We start from the raw sequence: 16,492 nt of genomic DNA, 5'->3' as shown, positions 1-16,492 counted from the left end.
ACCAGATCAACTCTACGTCTTACAGATGCGTCTTGTTTGTTTAGCCACCTTTTTACTCATCTTTTAAACTCGCCATGTTGTGTTGAGTTTAGTCTAAACCTTCAACGTTTTTTCTACCTGTCCCCATCGTTGAGATAACATACCGACGTAATCGTGCTTAAGACTGTATCACAACTTATACGCCATACGCATACAAAACCTTCCCAATGGGTCGGCCGAAAAGTCGACGTGCACTCAGTGCGAGTCGATTTCAGGAAGGCTCAATGAATGATAGGACTTCTGCTGCGCCCCCAGTGCACTTTCTGGGCCCTGAAGAGCGCGCTGCTCTGGAGCGACCTGCTCTGACAAGCATCAAATCCAATAATTCGCGACCGATGAGCGACGACTTCTCCGACAAGCAGGTCAAGCGAGGAAGACTTCTGGGTCAAGTTTGGGATGAGGTGAGAGGCAGACTGGGATTTAAGAGGGATAATGAAGAAGAGAGAGGGGCAAGGAAGAGGTCGAGGAGCCGTAAGCGAGATCAGTCTGAACAACGAGGCAGACAAAGGGAGAGGGAGAATGGTTCTAGAGATGGGCCTGCGGAGCTCAAGACCGTGGAAGAGACTCCAAGGGAGGATATGCCCAGCCGAGAAGAGATATTGGCCAACTATCACAATTTGATGGCTTCAGGTTTCTTCTCGTCGCATGCTATTCAGTCTACTAGACAACCACCTCCCGGTTCTGTTCAGACCTCACACCACCTATCTGCCCCGCCTCATGCGACATCTCTTAGAGACGCCTTATCTCGAGCCACCACGCCTCAAGATGGTATTCCCCATGCCCCAAACTACGATGCACCTTCACCACCCAAGTCGCCTACCAAGATCAAGCACTTGCAGAAGCACCACTTACGTCCCGATGGCCCAGGAGCTGCTACTTATGAAGAGCTCGTTGCATCGGGGTTCTTCACACCCCCAATCTCTGACAGTGCTCCACCACCAACTCCCATTGGAGCTGCCCCAGCTCCAACTGTTTATACAGGCCGTATGTCGCGAGACTATCTGCAGCCGCCTCGACAGACCAGAGGATCTCGAGCAGCAACGCCTTCGGCTTGTCGTGCGCCTTCTCCTATTCGATCACCTGCCAGTGCCTCCTCCCGAGGAACAAAGCGCGCAGCAGCCGACTCAAACTCTGAGGATGAAGAGGAGAATGCATCTCGTGACCCTCCAACCCCAAAGAAGAAGCTACGTAAGTCTGCTTCTCGAGATATCACCCTACCGAAACTGCGAAATGTCGCTTCTCGCCGCAACATGCTCTCATCACGACGTAGTGTGTCGGGGCCTCATGGAGCTAGCAAGGAGCATAACACACTCGCTCGCCGTGTCCTAGGCCGTCTTCCTGGAGGCGGTGGTCGAGGCTCCTTAGACATCGACCGCCGACCTGGTTCTGCTTCTAGAAGGAGCATCGATGAGTCTAGACAGCCACTGCAAGAGGTCCAATATACGCGAATCCTACGTTCGCGAAAGAGCGCTGCGGAAGGACTCAGTGTCGTACCAAATGCTAACAGGGGCATCCCAAAGGTTCCTAACATTCCTGAAAAGTTTGCCGCCTACGATGAAGACGCTGAGAACACGGCTCCAGCAATTCGCTCTCGTTATTAGTCTGATGTTGGCGTCTTGATTTTTTCACTATATTGTTAACATACAACAGCACGCGAGACACTTATGGACAGCGGATAATGGCGGTGGTGAGATGGAAGCATTAGCTCAGAAGCTCTGCAGCGGCGGATCGAACGACTCTTGACGCGGCCACGACCTTGTTTTTGTTTCTGGGACTTTTACGAACGAATTACTCTTTGTATATTCACGTGGGAGATATCCATGATGACATGCGACATGATTGATTTTTCTGATGTCTCCTCATCCGTTGGATAGAGGCTTCCTGCACTTGGGGTATCGGTTGGGAAGGGGGTATAGGTTTTGATCTTGGGAGGGAATGGGAACAGTGGTGGAACACGGTCCTTGTCTGATAAGTAGCCTGTGCTCTTGGGATCAAGGCCGACGGAAGGGTAACGGCGTTGGGGGTCATATGTATTAATTAACGATTCTCCCATGACACGATACTGTGTGTGTGTGATATATCGAAGTAGCTCAGGTGAAGATGAAATACACGGGCAATATCGCAAGAGCTCTCTACTTGAATATGGGTTTGCATGTTTATTGGGATTAAAAAGTGTCTGGCTGGTAATGTTTAAACACACAATGAATTCTGTCAGACTACCAAGAGATATCAATCAATTAAGCCAGTTCATTTGTGCCTTTTCGATTATACCTATATGAATACACAGTCTCCTTACATTCCACCAAAATCTTCAACCACTTCATTCACCAGAAATCCATAACCAGAAAACATCAACACCTCATATTCCCTAATCACCCATCTGCCCAGGAGACTTCCCATAGTTGTGTGTTAAAACAGTTTAACCCCGATTATAAAGGTCACCTCTATTGCCCGTCCAAGTTCATCTCAAGAAAGGGCTCTGTTCGCGTCGACCCGCTGTGCGCTTCGTATTTCTGATTGAGTTGTTCCGTCCAATTCCATCCCACGTTGGTCGTTCTGGACATTGTGTAGTAGCCCTGGAAGATATAATAGTTCTGTGTACGCTAGGACCCAACAGGCCTGAACGAATGACAATAGTGTAAAGAAGAAACAGGTTGTATCGGTCATAAGTGGTAAAACAAATAATAAACGCCCAGTCCGTAGAAGAAATAAATACGCTTTGGGATTGCGAACAAGTGATGAAGAACACCATCATAAATCATCAAACTTCAATACCTTCAAGAACCCGCTCTGGTAGGTTTTGTTGAAGTAGTTGCTGTGTCTTGGTGAGCCCGTTCTGATATAGCGAGCGAACAAAAGCCCAGGCAAAGGTGAAGAGCCAAGGGAAGTAGCTGTATAGCATGCCGCAAATCATTACAAGGAGGAGAGGGATCTGTATCTTGGTTAGTTCTGGGATGCATGTAAGATAGACGACGTGACTTACCCAGATGAAGAACAGATTGTGGTCACTGCTAATCCTCTTCATCTTGACCTCATGTGCTCTGCGGAATTGCTCCTGCTGCTCCTTGGTAATGGCGTTCTTTCGGCCAATCTTGAGGACTCCTGGCTCTTCAGTTTTGATTTCAGCCACTTCAGTGACTTCAGTAATATCAGCCGACTCGGTTTCAGTAGATGTGGTCTGGTCGAACAGGGCCGCGCATTTTTGATCAGCCTCAGCTTCCACAGCAGCTCGGGCAGCTGACTCATGCTTTTGGTCGAGACTTTCCTGGGGGAAGATCTCCTCGTAAGCCGGAGGTGCTGGAGCGGTTGCCTTGGGAGACGAATCCCACCAGCGCTGAGGCTGCTCGCCATCAGCACGGGGACCTGCCATACCTGGCATCAACTGCTGGACTCGTCGCATGAAGGGTGCTTGGTAGCCAGGCATGTTAGGCAATGCAGGCATTTGAGGCATCTGAGGGAAATGTGGGAAATTCTGGAACTGCATGGCAATCGACTGTTGGAACTGCTGGAATTGGTGGACCTGTTGCTGGAACTGTTCCTTGAGAGCAGCCATTGTTGTAGCAGGTGGTGCGAGTTCCTCCTCCATCTCACTAGTCTGCTGGCGGCGAAGATTGGGTCGCTCACGATCTTGCCTGAAGCCACTGGGTCTTCTCATGCTCAGGTAGGAATCCTCATCGGGATCCTCATCCTCGAAATCTCCCGATGTGTACTCTGGACTCTCCTCACTAGAATCAAGTGAGATTGGCTCTTCGTGACTGTGAATTTTAGTCATAGGCTCCCAGAGCGATCGGAGCGAAGTGGCACTGCTGGCTCGGCTGTGAAGAGAACCAGAGCCACCGCTACTGCGGGATCGGGCATGTCGCTGAGAACGGCGGATAGCATGGATTACAGCACGCGACTGAGCAATATCGGAGGCGGAAAGTCCAGATACGCTCCTGATGGTGGGGTCAGCACCGTTAAGCATGAGCCTTCTAACGATCTCAGGGTGGTTGTGGATCGATGCGATGTGAAGAGGTGTGAAGCCACCCCTATCTCTAGCATCAGGGTTTGCACCTCTGGCCAGCAAGGCTGCAACTAAGCGATGATAACCTAGCGAACAGGAGAGGTGAAGCATAGTATGACCGGTAGGTCTCTTGAGATCCAGGCGGGTTCTGTGCATGCTGTCATCGAGGTCAATGAGGTCCAGGCACTTCAGGAGCTGAGATTCGAGATGAGCATAAGGGGCATGGCTGAACATGGCTCCACCTGATGAGGAACCACCCTGGGCGCCATCAGAACCGCCAGACCAGTGGCTTCCATTTCCGTTATCCAGAATTCTTCTCGCGACGTCCATGGCATCAATCATTTGACCTGACATCTTATGCCCCAGTACAGACAGAGCAGCTCGAATCAGCTTGTCCTCGCCATCGTCCAAGTAATTGAAAGTAGGCGGCTGTTTTGCTGTGTTCAAGAAAGCTTGGGCGGCCTGAGGGTTCTGATTCTTGAAGGTGACAGGTACAGGTCCAGGGCCGGGAGCAGGTGGCAGTAGACAGACAACTGACGATTCGCCCCAGAACGTAGTAGTCGTGGCTTTGTGGTTGCCGAACCAGATTTCGAGCCCCTGGAAAAAGGCAGCACCCAAAACTGTCACTTCGATACCTCCCACTGTAGGACCCTCATTGGGGATGATCTTGTGAATGACTGGAGGTGCTCGTAGTGGAGTCATGCCTGTAGGCACGCTGAAGGTGCTGGCAAGTGCCTGGGCAAATTGGTTCTGGGGATTGCCAACGATACTGTTTCGAAGGCCATTGGGGCTGGGTGCACGGCTCGGGTGCCCTGAAGCAGGTGCTGAGTAAAGCTGCGCCATGGCCATGTTATCCATACTCGCGGAGCGGTGGTTGGCGTAGAATCCTGGTATATCGTTGCTGGGTGTAGGAGGACCTGTGGTGAAGGCCATTGCTTGCTGTCCAAACATCGGGTCGGCTTGAGAAAAGGCAGCGAGGTTAGGTGTAAAAGGAGATGTAGCATTAGATAGCTGATTGACATCCGCGCCCGGAGAAGGTGACGTATCCAAGCGGGTCATGGTAAGTCCATTGGGAACTCGCGAAGCGCTCGACTTTCTCTTCTTTGCCATCGGGCCACCAAGGGTTGGCGAAGCCGGGCGTGAGAGTGTCCTGCCGAGATTACCAGTAGACGAGGATTTAGATTGGTATGAGGCCTGACTGCTTCGATGCATATTCGATAAATCGCCGTTGGATGGCGACATGCGGAAGGGTCCATTGGCAGTAGGTGGTAGAAGAACGTTGTTCTCAATACTTGCTTGGGGTACGGATGGCATGGGAGGCTCCGGAATAGCTGGCTGTTGTGCCGCGACCTGAGCAATCGGGTGAGTCTTGTGGTCGTCAGTGATCATAATTGGATTAGACATGGCCTGAGCGACGACTCTGTCTTGGAAATCTTTAATGGTGAAGATAACATTGAATCCCATCTTTTCTCCATGGTGCCGACAATAGCAAGCAATACGCATCGCAGCATCGACCTGCATGGTACCCTCGGGAACAGTTGACTCCATGACGCCACTAGGAGGTTGCCAGTCCTTGACTTCTTGTGTGTTGAAGACAATGACACGGCGTTCTTCGTCTTGCAGCCAGATCTTCTCTTCCTCTGGCTTCTTGACTTTTTTCCGAGCCGCGCGCTTTCGCTCTCTCGTTATGCAGCCTTGGCAAATACGTACATCGCCACCTTTTGGTTGAGAACCGTTGTTGTCTGGCTGAGGCGGAAGATAGCCTTGAGGGTGTGATGCCGCCCGTTTGAGCGCGGCTTCTTTGACGCCAGGCTCATCCATGGCACTCGTGCAAACTAATGAGACATGCAGCTCGAGCATATCCGGAGACTTCTCAGGCGTTGGCTTCGACAACAGCTTAGGCTTTGAGATGGTGTGGGGTGGCAGATGCAATTTAGTGACCCCAGGCGGCAATGGCCACAGGGTCATCTTGATAGGGATTTGGGTCTCGACCCTCGACTTGAGAGGCGTAGGCATGATTTTTAATTGGCATCGTCCATTGAAGTTGAATTGTGTGGGCATTGGCATCTGCTGCGGCATAGGCATAGGCTGGTTCATCTGACCGCTAAAATGCATAGGCAAGCCGTCGGGTACAGGTTGCGTTGCCACGTCGATTTTGTTTGGCCACACATGCTGTGCTCCCACTCCTCCATTCACAACTCTGGAGAAATCTACATGAGTATTGGGCGAGGGAGAATTGAAGAGAGGCGCTGGAGAACTGCCATGGCTGAGCACCATATTGGACATTGGCGAAACTTCTCGGGATGCTGATGTTTTCAATCCATTCATTGCTGAAGACACCGAGTATTGCTTCAAGTTCGTTAACAAAGGGCTCGTCTGGTTGAAAAAATTGTGCGATGAACATACTGAAGAGGCTTTCTGGTGACCCTGTGTTTTCTTCCTCTTGGGTGTTGCATCTTTGATAGTGGCTTTCGTGCTGACTGTGGGCATCTGAGATGTGAGAGCTGGTTGTTCTGTATTTAAACCTTCCGGGCTACTAGAAGCGGTGTCCATATCGTAGGGGTGCTCGAGGATGGATTCTCCAGGTTCGCCAAAAGGGTACATTTCCATTGAAGCATCGTCGTGGTTTTGACCAAAAACAAAGTGGTCATCGTCGTTGAAAAAGCTGCTTCCCCATTCCACCTTCATTTCGTCTTCCTCCAACATCGCTTCAGCGGGGTGCATGGTGGGCTTGGAGGTTGGGGTTGCAGTGCGTTTAGAGGAGGCCGTTTCAGATGATGAGTCTTGGTAGGAACCGTTCGGGGAATCAGGAAGAGGTGCCCCTGTTAGTTCTTGGGGTGTGAGAAACGTTTTCGCGTCGTTTCCTCCTAGCGACTCGAATGACTGGAGGGTATCTGGGCTATTAGAAAAGTCGAAGAGGTTTGAAGCGCCAAGCTCTTCATCGGAAAAATCGTTGAAATCGCCGCCCGACATAGCAGCTCCTGCGATCAGAGGGCTACCTGGGCCGGTGGGAGCGGGCGTCATGACCAGCGAAGAGAGGCTGGAACGACCCGTAGGCGCCGGTGGTCAACGGGAAAAGTGGTGATCGGTAGGTTCAATTGATTTTGGCGTCGCAGATTACTGTTGGCGTCGCGCGGGGGAGTCGGCGAAAAAGCGTTCAAGGCATCAACACTCGTAAAATCAATTGCGGGCTCGAGTAAAAATGTCGATGTCGGTCGTAGGCGAAAATGCGATGTTGTTCTGTTCGGGAACAGATTGTGTTGCTGACAAGTTTGGGCGTCGAATCGATAAACAGAGAAATCGGCAATCCGTGATTGTTGGGGCAGGATCGTAATATGGATGGATGGGCGAGTGCCCCTAGTGGTTTGGGTTTGGGTTTGGGTTGGATTGGATTGATTTGGGTTGGTATTGGATGGTACGGAGTAGACGCACGCGAACACAGCGGGCACAGTCGGTAGGCGCCAGCAGGTCAAGCAGGCCAGGCAGGTCGGTCAATGGAAAAACGAGACGGGATGAGCGAGACGGTCAGGGTCCTGTGCTGTCAGATACCCCTGGTCCAGGTGCGTGTTCGCAGCGAAAAGGTGTGTAGGTACTGCGTTATGTATGTGTGCGTGTAGCGGGTGAAGAGGAAAAGAGATTACAATTTTCGTATAGTGAGGGGGATACGGAAGGGATGATGATGGTGATAAGAGAGGATGAGGAGAAATAGAATAGGTAGGTAGGTAGAAGGCAAAGAGTTGGACGGGATTGATTGATTGACTTGATTGATGCGCCGAGTCTCCAAATGGTCTGTCTGGCCTGTCTGGTCTGGGCTAGCAGTAGAGGCTGTTAACTACTAGCTGGTGTACCTAAGGTAGTGGAGATGAATGAACAGAGACAGAATAAGCGACAGTGCAGGTATTTGCTGGCTGAGATGACTTTGGACTGTGCTATTGTCGTAGCTTCGTGGGTGACGAATTGCTCATGTTCCGTATGTATGTACCTTAGCTGGGCCTCTCGGGGTCCGGTTGTTCACCCAGCGAGTCCCTCTTCCACACTTTGGACAGATTGTGTGTGAAAACGTGGAGACTGGGACTGACCTTGCAGGCAGATGGTGGTAGGTAGTGGTGTGGACTCACTCACTTTTGGCGAGTAGGTCTGCAAGTTCATTGCCAGTGGCGGGGGCTGGTATCTGATCCGAGATGTACCTACAGGGCCGAGTGGGTCCCGTTGTCGGCGCAAAACAGTGCGGTTGAGGAATTTTTCACACGCGTATTCTGCCGGCCGTTTATGCGATCCGTACAGTATCGGCGCCGGTCTCGCACTCATCGGGGCTACTTGGCCGGTCTTCCGCTGGATCTCCCTGGCAATTGAAGACTGGGCACAATCGCACAGTACGATACCAAGCTGCTCCGTACCTAGGTAGATCCAAGCTTGACGAGCACATCTCCGGTGGCAGCAGATACGACACTGATTGACAGGAAGACACAGTAAACAATGACGATATGAAATTGGGTACCTATACAGAGTATAGAACGAGGTAACACTCCCAAAATTAAGTTATTAACAGGAAGCGGGGAATGATGATGGACGACGCTATCATCCTTGTATCGAGCAGCTCATCAAAAACTCCAAAAACCATCTGAGGCCTCTCGCGTATTACGCAAGCTGTGACTCTTAAAACGACAGATGAACAAATAGTCGAAGGCTATAGAATGGACAACCTGTCTTCATCTCAACTATTCTACGGACTCGGACAAGGCGATCGTCCCGTCGGATGAGAATGGATGTTGATTGCAATTAGAGGGTACCATGCCTTGGCCTTAGCAGGACGATGACCCAATGCTACAAGGGTTAAGCAAGCTTCCAGTAAGAAATAGTTGGTACCTGATGACCTAGGCCTGTTAGTGGACGCGCTGACACGTCCTTCCCCTCCCATAGACTATCGATCATCCGTTGACTCACGGGGTTTTATCATGGGGTATCGAGGTGTCCATGCGCCAGATACTTTCACCTCGTGCTCATACATCTTGGTCTTGGTTAAGCAGAACCAGTGTTGTCTCTTCCCACAACGCCGGCCTTACGTAGACACAACCAACACAAGAAACTGTCTCGTTATAAGTGGAGTTCAAGACATTGAGGGAGGTGGGCGAGAGACATCCTCTAGATCCTCCACTGGAAGAAAGGACCCTGTAGATCCAATAGATGGGATCAAGCCCAGCCCAGCCCAGCCCAGTTCTCAGACTCCCCCTTCGAATTCCCATTCCCCTGGAGTCCCACGTCCAAGCATACCTAAGCGAACCACCACCATTCAAGCCTCAAGCGCAAGTTTTCAATGAGGCTTTGCCCTCCCGGACAGTACGTACATGCGGATTCTGCAATAAGGCACATAATAAGCTTGCTTAGATTATTGCCCTCCCAGTGGATGCTGCGGCCTCCGCGGGCAAACCTCCCAGCTTTCCCCAGGCTTTTGCGTAACAGTCCCAAAGGGGAAATACAAATATGCAAGCCGTTATCTTGATGAACTCAACAAACTGCAACTTCCTGGTCGGTTCATACATGGCATACATACTTGGCCCAGCTTGGCCTGGCCCGCGTTATCCGTATGACGACGATTGATGAGCGGCAAACAGGTTTGATCATAAACATAACTTGCAATGGCCTATTAATTTCCCAGAATCTATCAAAAGTGTTTCAGTGTCAAAAAGAAAAGAAAGCTGTCAAGCCGGGTGTTATTGTGCTTGTCAGTTCTCCATTTATTTAGCCATCGTATAAAAGCTGGCACAGTTTGAGTTACGCCAAGTGTAAGTGAGGTGTGCTTAGGGTTAACAGAACCAGTATCACGTCAACGGCAACATCCATTTTGTCTTGGATATGCCAACGGGCACATAAACAACCCTACCAGATAAAAGCATAGCAGAATCATGGTGGAATGAGAAATATCCCTTTGCAGAGTTGTGACTACTACTGCATCTATTCCTGGAGAATCGTACCAGTAGCTTGAACTTGGGGTTCAGGGAAAAACGTAGCTCTGCAGGGTGCATGGAGGTAGAGGTAGAGGTGGGGGATTAAACTCTGATGATGCTGTTTTCAGTATGGATTGGAGGCTCGTTCATCACATAGTTTATTCTAGTCGGAATGACAATGAGAGATTTTTTCTCTCTCTTCCAGTTCTCGCCTTACGATATACGGCAGATCAACTAACGCAGGCGATCGAATAAGATCAAACACATAGGTTTCCTTACTGGGTAGTCAGGTAGTCTAATTCTCCAGCTTGCTAAATTCAACTAGAGGCGGCCCGAGTACTATAGATCGGCCCGGTGAGTTAGGCAAATATAATCCTCGAGTCTCGGTCTGCATATACCGAGACAGGTGAGGCATAACTGGTAGAAAACTAAGGTAGTATTTACAGCAGCAGTGGCAAACTAGAACTGGGGATATGGCACCATAGTTGCTTGCTATCATAGAACTAAACCTACCGGCTGCAACCTATAATTAGTGTGATGTCAGGATTACTATTCAGAAACGCCTCGTTTGCTGCAGAGTTGATTCAATTGAGTAAATAAAGAGATTAGGAGGGAATAGTTGAGGTGTTTTCTCTCTCACTCCAACTACTCGGAGTGTAGCCGGAGGTGGATCGTCTATCAGCACATATCAAGGATGGCAAAGTCGCTCACATCATAACTCAAGGAACCGCAAAGCCACATCAAAACTTTCCGATGTCGCATCCTCGCGGCCGAGCGTTGTTGTAGAATGTAACCAGAAGCCCATATTTGGCTTCGATATGGTTGGTGGTTGTACCGCATTATCTCTCAGTGTGCCTCACAAGGTTGGCGAGGCGTGGTTGAAAGTTGACCCAATTGGTATAGATGCAGCCGCAATCTTGCATCTGTAACAAAAGGTTACGGAAACATCCCGGATGATAGTGATTAAACTGGAAGTATAGTGGTTTTCTTTAGTAACCACTTCGAGGGGAAATTACCTCTGGAATGGCTCGGGGTATGTGATCGAGGTGCGTTATCTGAGCGTCAACAGTTGCATGCTGTGTAACAACAATTCATACCAGAGACCCCTGTTTCATAAAGCATTTGCCGCGTGTCTTCCGGAGTAGCTAGACATTATCAAGAGCCAGAAGGGTTTGTGGCTTCGGTTTGAGCATAGATACATACCTTGGTGGCCTCCATAGCATAGCATTGGTCAAGAGTGAATTGTATGTTGTGCGCCACCAGATAACGGTTCCTCTTGGTAATACGAGGGGTCAGTACATGAGAGACACTTGTCGTGCTACTAGCGTTTATCAGACATTCTGCATATAACGGTTCAAGGCTAGGACGCCTAATTCCGTCAAGTCAACGCCCGCACGTTGCGGGATGGCAGGATAGGAATTAACTGGTAGACATCCTAAGGTTGTTTGGACTCAGCTTGATTGGCTCTAGTACGTCTTTCGAGACAGCTCTTAATGATTATCTATGCATGTTTCTGATGCTCCCAGTTGAAAGGACTAGTCGAGGCAGCTTTGCATCATCGAGAAGCCAATGAGGTTATACGCAAGGGATACAGTAACCAACGTGGTATAAGTGGTGGTCTAGGAGATACAGAACAAGAAGAAATAAAAAGCAAGTCTTAAGACAATGATGAATTATCAAGCTCGAGATCAGATTCTATACGCGGGAATATATGTTTTTATCTCCCTTAATTGGCATGTCTTAGATAAAACATCTCGACTTACACGATCATCTATCAAAAACCCTCGGACTCACTAGTAGCGTCGATCAGCGATTCATCCTACTCATCGCCCTTTGCTTCACCACCAAACTCCCCAAGCCATTTCATTCATCCACGTCCTTCATTCCCCTAATGTTCACTTATTCTTGGGAAACTCCGCAACCCACTTCACAATCTGATTAATGCCAGCCTCCTGGATGGCCTTGACCTCTGGCCAAATAGTACCGGCATTACGATACATATCTGTACAGTGATTGCCCAAGGGATTCAAAAAGTGTTTGATGTAGGTGCTGTTGCCCAGCACACCTCCAGGTCTTTGTGAAGAAGAAAATCCCGCCGCCCGCCAAGGATCATACAGACCATCAACCAAGACAGTCCTCTTCACGTACGCAGAAGGGTCGCTCCAGCCTCCGTAGTGAGCGTTCCATGATTCTGTGGTCTTTCCTTCGGCCAGGCCGTAGGTCTCTCCATTAGGACCAGGAGGGAAATAACGCGCACATGTCTTCCTGAAGTACTCCCTGTCCACCAAGCGTGAGACCAGTGTCGGTGTGCCCTCTGGTGAACCCGTCTGCCAGAACTCTTCAGGCTCGTTACAGATGAGCCATTGAAATTGCAGCGTATCTGCAATGCCCGGATTGGCCAGTGTCTTATTGGCGTAGACCAAACTGTCAGCGTCACCAAAGTTGAAGCAGCCCGTGTTGTTGACCCCCTTCCAGGGACCTCGATCCTCACATTTCCCAGGGATGTAGACCTCTTTAGTCCAGCGGGCATATCCTTCCAGTGCCTTTTCCAGACCAACGCCTCCTGAGCCTGGGAGCTTAGACTTGTCTGTAACACCAACGGCATTCTCGACGTAATCGCAGAACTTCCACGTATCGTATATGCGTAAAGAAGCGCCCTGATAAGACTGTGGTCCATAGTTGAGGAGGTTCATAAAATCATCGTTGTGTTTGAGATCAGGAGCCCCGAAGTCTTCCTTAATTTGCTGGATTTCCTCTGCCGAGCCTATCGAGTGCGTTAGCAACATGGCCCTTTTTCAATATCCTGGCGCTATCTACCGTTAAACATGACATTGTCCAGATGTTCAATGACCTTCTCGACATCTGCTGTACAGTTCTTGGGCAGATATGCTTTGGCAGCGTCAAAGTACCTCCAGTAGTCAGAGATCGCTTGCGGTGGTGCGCTTGACGCCCAGCTCGCCCAGAATGTACCTGGAGACAGTTTCTGCGTGAACAAGACTCGATTTCCCTGTCCTGAGCATCCTGTGTGAACCCAGGGCACCTTGGCCGGCCTGGCACTATCATTTTTCGCAAATGGTAGTTTGACATTTTCAGCAAAGTATACCTTATCGCGCATCATCTGATCCTCGGTGTAGTACTTCATATTCTCAGTTGTGAGTTGCTGATATGGCGACGATTGACCGAAATATCGATCCTCAAGCAGCAGCATCACAGCTCCAATGCGTCGTGCAATCATGCCGCCAATGACATAGTCATCGTGCAACCAGAACTTCACTTGTTCAGCCTCAGCGTCGATGGGAGATATGAACACGACAGGAGGGTTGGTGCCATTCGCGTAATTAAGGCTGTACCAGTACCGTTGCTTGAATGTGCCTCGAGAAGGTTCATCGTGATCGATCAGCTGGTCGAATGTACCCCCAATAACGCCCGTCGTGTCGTCATCCCGTTTGGCTAGACGAGATTTCGGTGAAGTTTCGAGGTGCGTTACTTGTCGCTGGCTGAGTCCGTAGACTTGCTGAAGCAAGACGACAGCGGTTACGACTCTGCTGAAAAGACGCATCTTGAGTCGTTGTCTCGCAGGCTGTGTCCGCCGGGACGAGAGCAGCCGGTAACGGCGGCATTATATCCTCTTTTGAGCCGTAGACAATGTATGTAGACCAGGGCATCTCAAGACTGCAGAACCGACATCCGGGCAGCCCCGTCCCATTTGATTGCTGTCGTGTCATGTAAACTCAGTGAGTCGTATTGTATAAACTCTGTAGAGGAGAACAGGGCAACGAGTCTCTCTAGTATGAAAGCATATATCCTGGCTATTCCGTAAAGAGTAAACACCAGGGACTTTTACAACGGCAGCCCTGTCCCTGTTGCTGAGAAAGCGGCATTCAACCCCTGTCGAACGGGATCTGATCGTCCTATCGTGATCAAATTTGGACAATTGCTTAACTCCCCGTTGAATATCAACTGGATATCACCAGACAGCACCAAGTAACACCAGGTCAGCTATTGGTGGATTAAAGAAAATATATAAATAGAGCCGAAGAAAAGAGTCGAATAGGTTTGAACTTCGCCGTTCCTAGACATATGTGAGGGGACGAGTTTGCCGTGAACGCAAGCGTATGACGCGGCTAGAACCATGGTTAGGAAACATCAAATAGAGAGTTCAGAGGCACATGGCTTATAGACAGACATTCAGGAATAGGCCATGGCCGGCACATCCGCTCCAAGCTCTGCCCACCAGGACTCAAGTTACCAGAAGTGAGTTATGTAGAGAGCTCTAAAGCTCGCCTCGCCATTGATTTGACCATATGGAGACTTGTGTTTTTCAGCCTGGTCCTCGAACATGGTGTCCAAAGGTTACCCATTGGATGCTGAGATAGCTAAATTAACAGTTTCATCATTATATGAAGGACATCGCACAACAGACTTGACAAGAGACCGTCAGCCGAGAGATATACGAAATGAATACTTACCATGAGACTATGGCAGCTGCTTTAGACAAATAGGGAGCCTCGAAATCGTTTCACATGAATCTCATCATCAAAACAAGAGTTCAGGGACCCTCTATCGTAAGCAGAGGTAAGAATTGAACAAGTTTGATTCATTCGTGGCCCGATGAGCTCTATCAGGCAGGTATCATTACAAAAGACAACAGACCAAAAGGATACCATGGCAATAAAGGGAACCGATCAGACTCCAAATGTCCGCCGCAGGCCGCAAGAGTTAGTAGACCTCTGCCTTCAAGCTCAGGCCTTTTTACAACCTCGGGTAAAATAGACCCGGCAAATAGCTTTAGAACCATCGACCAAAGTCCTCTCCAAGATAGAAGAGCAATATTCTCGTAGCAGACTATCTTTCATGGAAAGATCTCGATCAAGAAATTGTAGGCATTCTGGCCCCTTCATTCGCCAGGCCATCTGCTCGGTGATTGCCGATATCACTGGCGTGTCCTTTCACCCACTGGAAAGATGTTTTTGACCTGGCTGCATCCCGTTCTCTTATCCTCGCTAACACGCCGCATACAAGGTCCTTGTTCTTGACTTCATGCCCTGCTGCAGTCCTCCATCCATTCTTCTCCCAACCGGGGCCCCATTGTGTCACACACTTGATGGAATACTGGCTGTCAGACACAATCTCAACGTCCTGTGTCGAAGGCGCAATCTCTAGTGCACGAAGTATCGCCATCAGTTCAGCACGCTGGTTAGTCTGAGGTTCGCCAGGAAGACGCTCTGCAAGATTACGCTCGTCATTAGGGCCAAAGTAAACTCCAAGGCCAGCACGAGAGCCAGCCTGGCCGTTGGCAAGACTGCTGCCGTCGGTCCAAATCCTGAGTACATTTCCATTTATTTCATGATTAGGCTCGGCGCGAGGTGCAGCTCTTGGTGCAGCTTTTGGTCTTGGTGCAGGCTCAGCCTTGACCTTTCTAGTAGATGTTTCTACAGCTTCAAAAGCGGCCCCAGTGTACTCTTGCGTTTCCTCAAAAGATAAACCCAGACGTCGGCAGGTCTCAGGGCTGGCGTGTTGTCTAATAAAATCCTCCGCGTCTTCTTGCGTATTGAACCTCTTGTGCTTCGGTCCAGAGACCTCTGTGACTTGTGGCTGGGCCTCATCCCAGGTGTGATAGATACCTGGAACATGGCCTACAGCCACAGCATAGAACTTCTTCGGCTTATCCTCCGATGGGTTCTCATGACCCGCGACGAAGGCCTGTGCATCTTCTCTTGTTAGGAATGACTTGACTAGATATTGGTCAACTAATATGTTTGTAATGGCCTAGGTTTTCACCTGTCCATAGGATCGCTACTCACATTTCGCACCTGGGAAACCTGTTGTTTGTGCTTGACATTCATCATAAGTCGAATAGACGCCAGGCTCCCTTCCATGTCGGACAGCGTAGAACTTTGGAACGTTTGCCGTTTTCCTCATCTTGGACGATGAACCTGCCCCGAACCCACCACTGGGGGCGTTGCGCTTCTTAACCATTTCGGCGTCGTGTTCGTCTAGAGGATCTGCGTAATCGATGCTGCAACTGTCTCGATCGAAGGCCCTGGCCGTGGGGGTAGTAAGGAGAAAGTTGAAAATCGATAGTTCAACAGGTCCTCTGCTCGCGGTAGGTACAGATGCAGGTCGTCGCGAGGCGCTTATATACCTGTCGTAGTGGTTTGCTGATTCTTTGACAGAGCTCGTGAAGCTACGGGTGGCCGTCAATGCAGCCTTAACTCCAACGCCAGGACTGTCGCGACAGACGACGGCACAAGAGGGAAATCGGCGGCCAACGAGTCATAGAAGATGCATGTTGATGGTCAAAGTAGCAACAAACAGACAGGACTGCCCCCTGCTTATCGATAATCTCGAAGGACCCACGGAGCTGGCGAGCTTCTTTGTAGAGGCTAAGGTATGGGTTGGGTTGGGTTGTTTGAAAAGTCAAAGGTGCAGGGTGCAGCACAGATACAAAGAGGGGCAGGTCCTGAAGCGCGTGGAGCAAGGGTCCATTCACATCAGGCACTCT

At 49.9% G+C, this 16,492-nt stretch overlaps 4 protein-coding genes across 6 annotated transcripts; 1 reads left to right on the top strand and 3 right to left on the bottom strand.

Annotated features, from left to right (window-relative positions):
- Positions 1-206: 206 nt before the first annotated feature.
- FVEG_09522 (hypothetical protein) lies at positions 207-2,087 on the top strand (the record flags this gene model as incomplete). Its single annotated transcript, XM_018898530.1, has 1 exon — positions 207-2,087. The coding sequence occupies one exon, from the start codon at positions 207-209 to the stop codon at positions 1,638-1,640; it is 1,434 nt and encodes a 477-aa protein (XP_018756437.1). The 3' UTR covers positions 1,641-2,087.
- An 84-nt stretch (positions 2,088-2,171) lies between these two features.
- Positions 2,172-8,107, bottom strand: FVEG_09523 (hypothetical protein). 2 transcript variants are annotated; one of them, XM_018898532.1, is made up of 3 exons: positions 6,449-8,107; positions 3,023-6,391; positions 2,172-2,971 (listed from the first exon to the last, which is right to left on the bottom strand). In XM_018898532.1, exons 1-3 carry the CDS (start codon positions 7,064-7,066, stop codon positions 2,801-2,803), a joined length of 4,158 nt encoding a protein of 1,385 aa, XP_018756439.1. In that variant the 5' UTR covers positions 7,067-8,107; the 3' UTR covers positions 2,172-2,800. The 2 variants fall into 2 exon arrangements, with proteins under 2 accessions (XP_018756439.1, XP_018756438.1); XM_018898531.1 differs by having other exon boundaries at positions 3,023-8,107.
- A 3,491-nt stretch (positions 8,108-11,598) lies between these two features.
- Positions 11,599-13,854, bottom strand: FVEG_09524 (hypothetical protein). The gene is made up of 2 exons (XM_018898533.1): positions 12,805-13,854; positions 11,599-12,751 (listed from the first exon to the last, which is right to left on the bottom strand). The coding sequence occupies exons 1-2, from the start codon at positions 13,544-13,546 to the stop codon at positions 11,883-11,885; spliced, it is 1,611 nt and encodes a 536-aa protein (XP_018756440.1). The 5' UTR covers positions 13,547-13,854; the 3' UTR covers positions 11,599-11,882.
- A 635-nt stretch (positions 13,855-14,489) lies between these two features.
- FVEG_09525 (hypothetical protein) lies at positions 14,490-16,451 on the bottom strand. 2 transcript variants are annotated; one of them, XM_018898534.1, is made up of 2 exons: positions 15,792-16,451; positions 14,490-15,722 (listed from the first exon to the last, which is right to left on the bottom strand). In XM_018898534.1, the coding sequence occupies exons 1-2, from the start codon at positions 15,964-15,966 to the stop codon at positions 14,857-14,859; spliced, it is 1,041 nt and encodes a 346-aa protein (XP_018756441.1). In that variant the 5' UTR covers positions 15,967-16,451; the 3' UTR covers positions 14,490-14,856. The 2 variants fall into 2 exon arrangements, with proteins under 2 accessions (XP_018756441.1, XP_018756442.1); XM_018898535.1 differs by having other exon boundaries at positions 14,537-15,698; positions 15,792-16,388.
- Between the last annotated feature and the right edge of the window lie 41 nt (positions 16,452-16,492).

The sequence above is a fragment of the Fusarium verticillioides genome, chromosome 1 (assembly GCF_000149555.1).
Source record: "Fusarium verticillioides 7600 chromosome 1, whole genome shotgun sequence".
NCBI lineage: Eukaryota > Fungi > Ascomycota > Sordariomycetes > Hypocreales > Nectriaceae > Fusarium > Fusarium verticillioides.
The sequence above is the reverse complement of the archived record's forward strand: the minus strand, read 5'-3'. Positions and strand labels throughout refer to the sequence as shown.

Coding starts and splice junctions, on each gene's coding strand:
- FVEG_09523 (XM_018898531.1), bottom strand. CDS start 7,066: ATGACGCCCGCTCCCACCGGCCCAGGTAGCCCTCTGATCGCAGGAGCT. Junction 2,972..3,022: donor ACAATCTGTTCTTCATCTGG/GTAAGTCACGTC, acceptor ACCAAGATACAG/ATCCCTCTCCTCCTTGTAAT.
- FVEG_09524 (XM_018898533.1), bottom strand. CDS start 13,546: ATGCGTCTTTTCAGCAGAGTCGTAACCGCTGTCGTCTTGCTTCAGCAA. Junction 12,752..12,804: donor GGACAATGTCATGTTTAACG/GTAGATAGCGCC, acceptor CGCACTCGATAG/GCTCGGCAGAGGAAATCCAG.
- FVEG_09525 (XM_018898534.1), bottom strand. CDS start 15,966: ATGGTTAAGAAGCGCAACGCCCCCAGTGGTGGGTTCGGGGCAGGTTCA. Junction 15,723..15,791: donor AGGTTTCCCAGGTGCGAAAT/GTGAGTAGCGAT, acceptor ACCAATATCTAG/TCAAGTCATTCCTAACAAGA.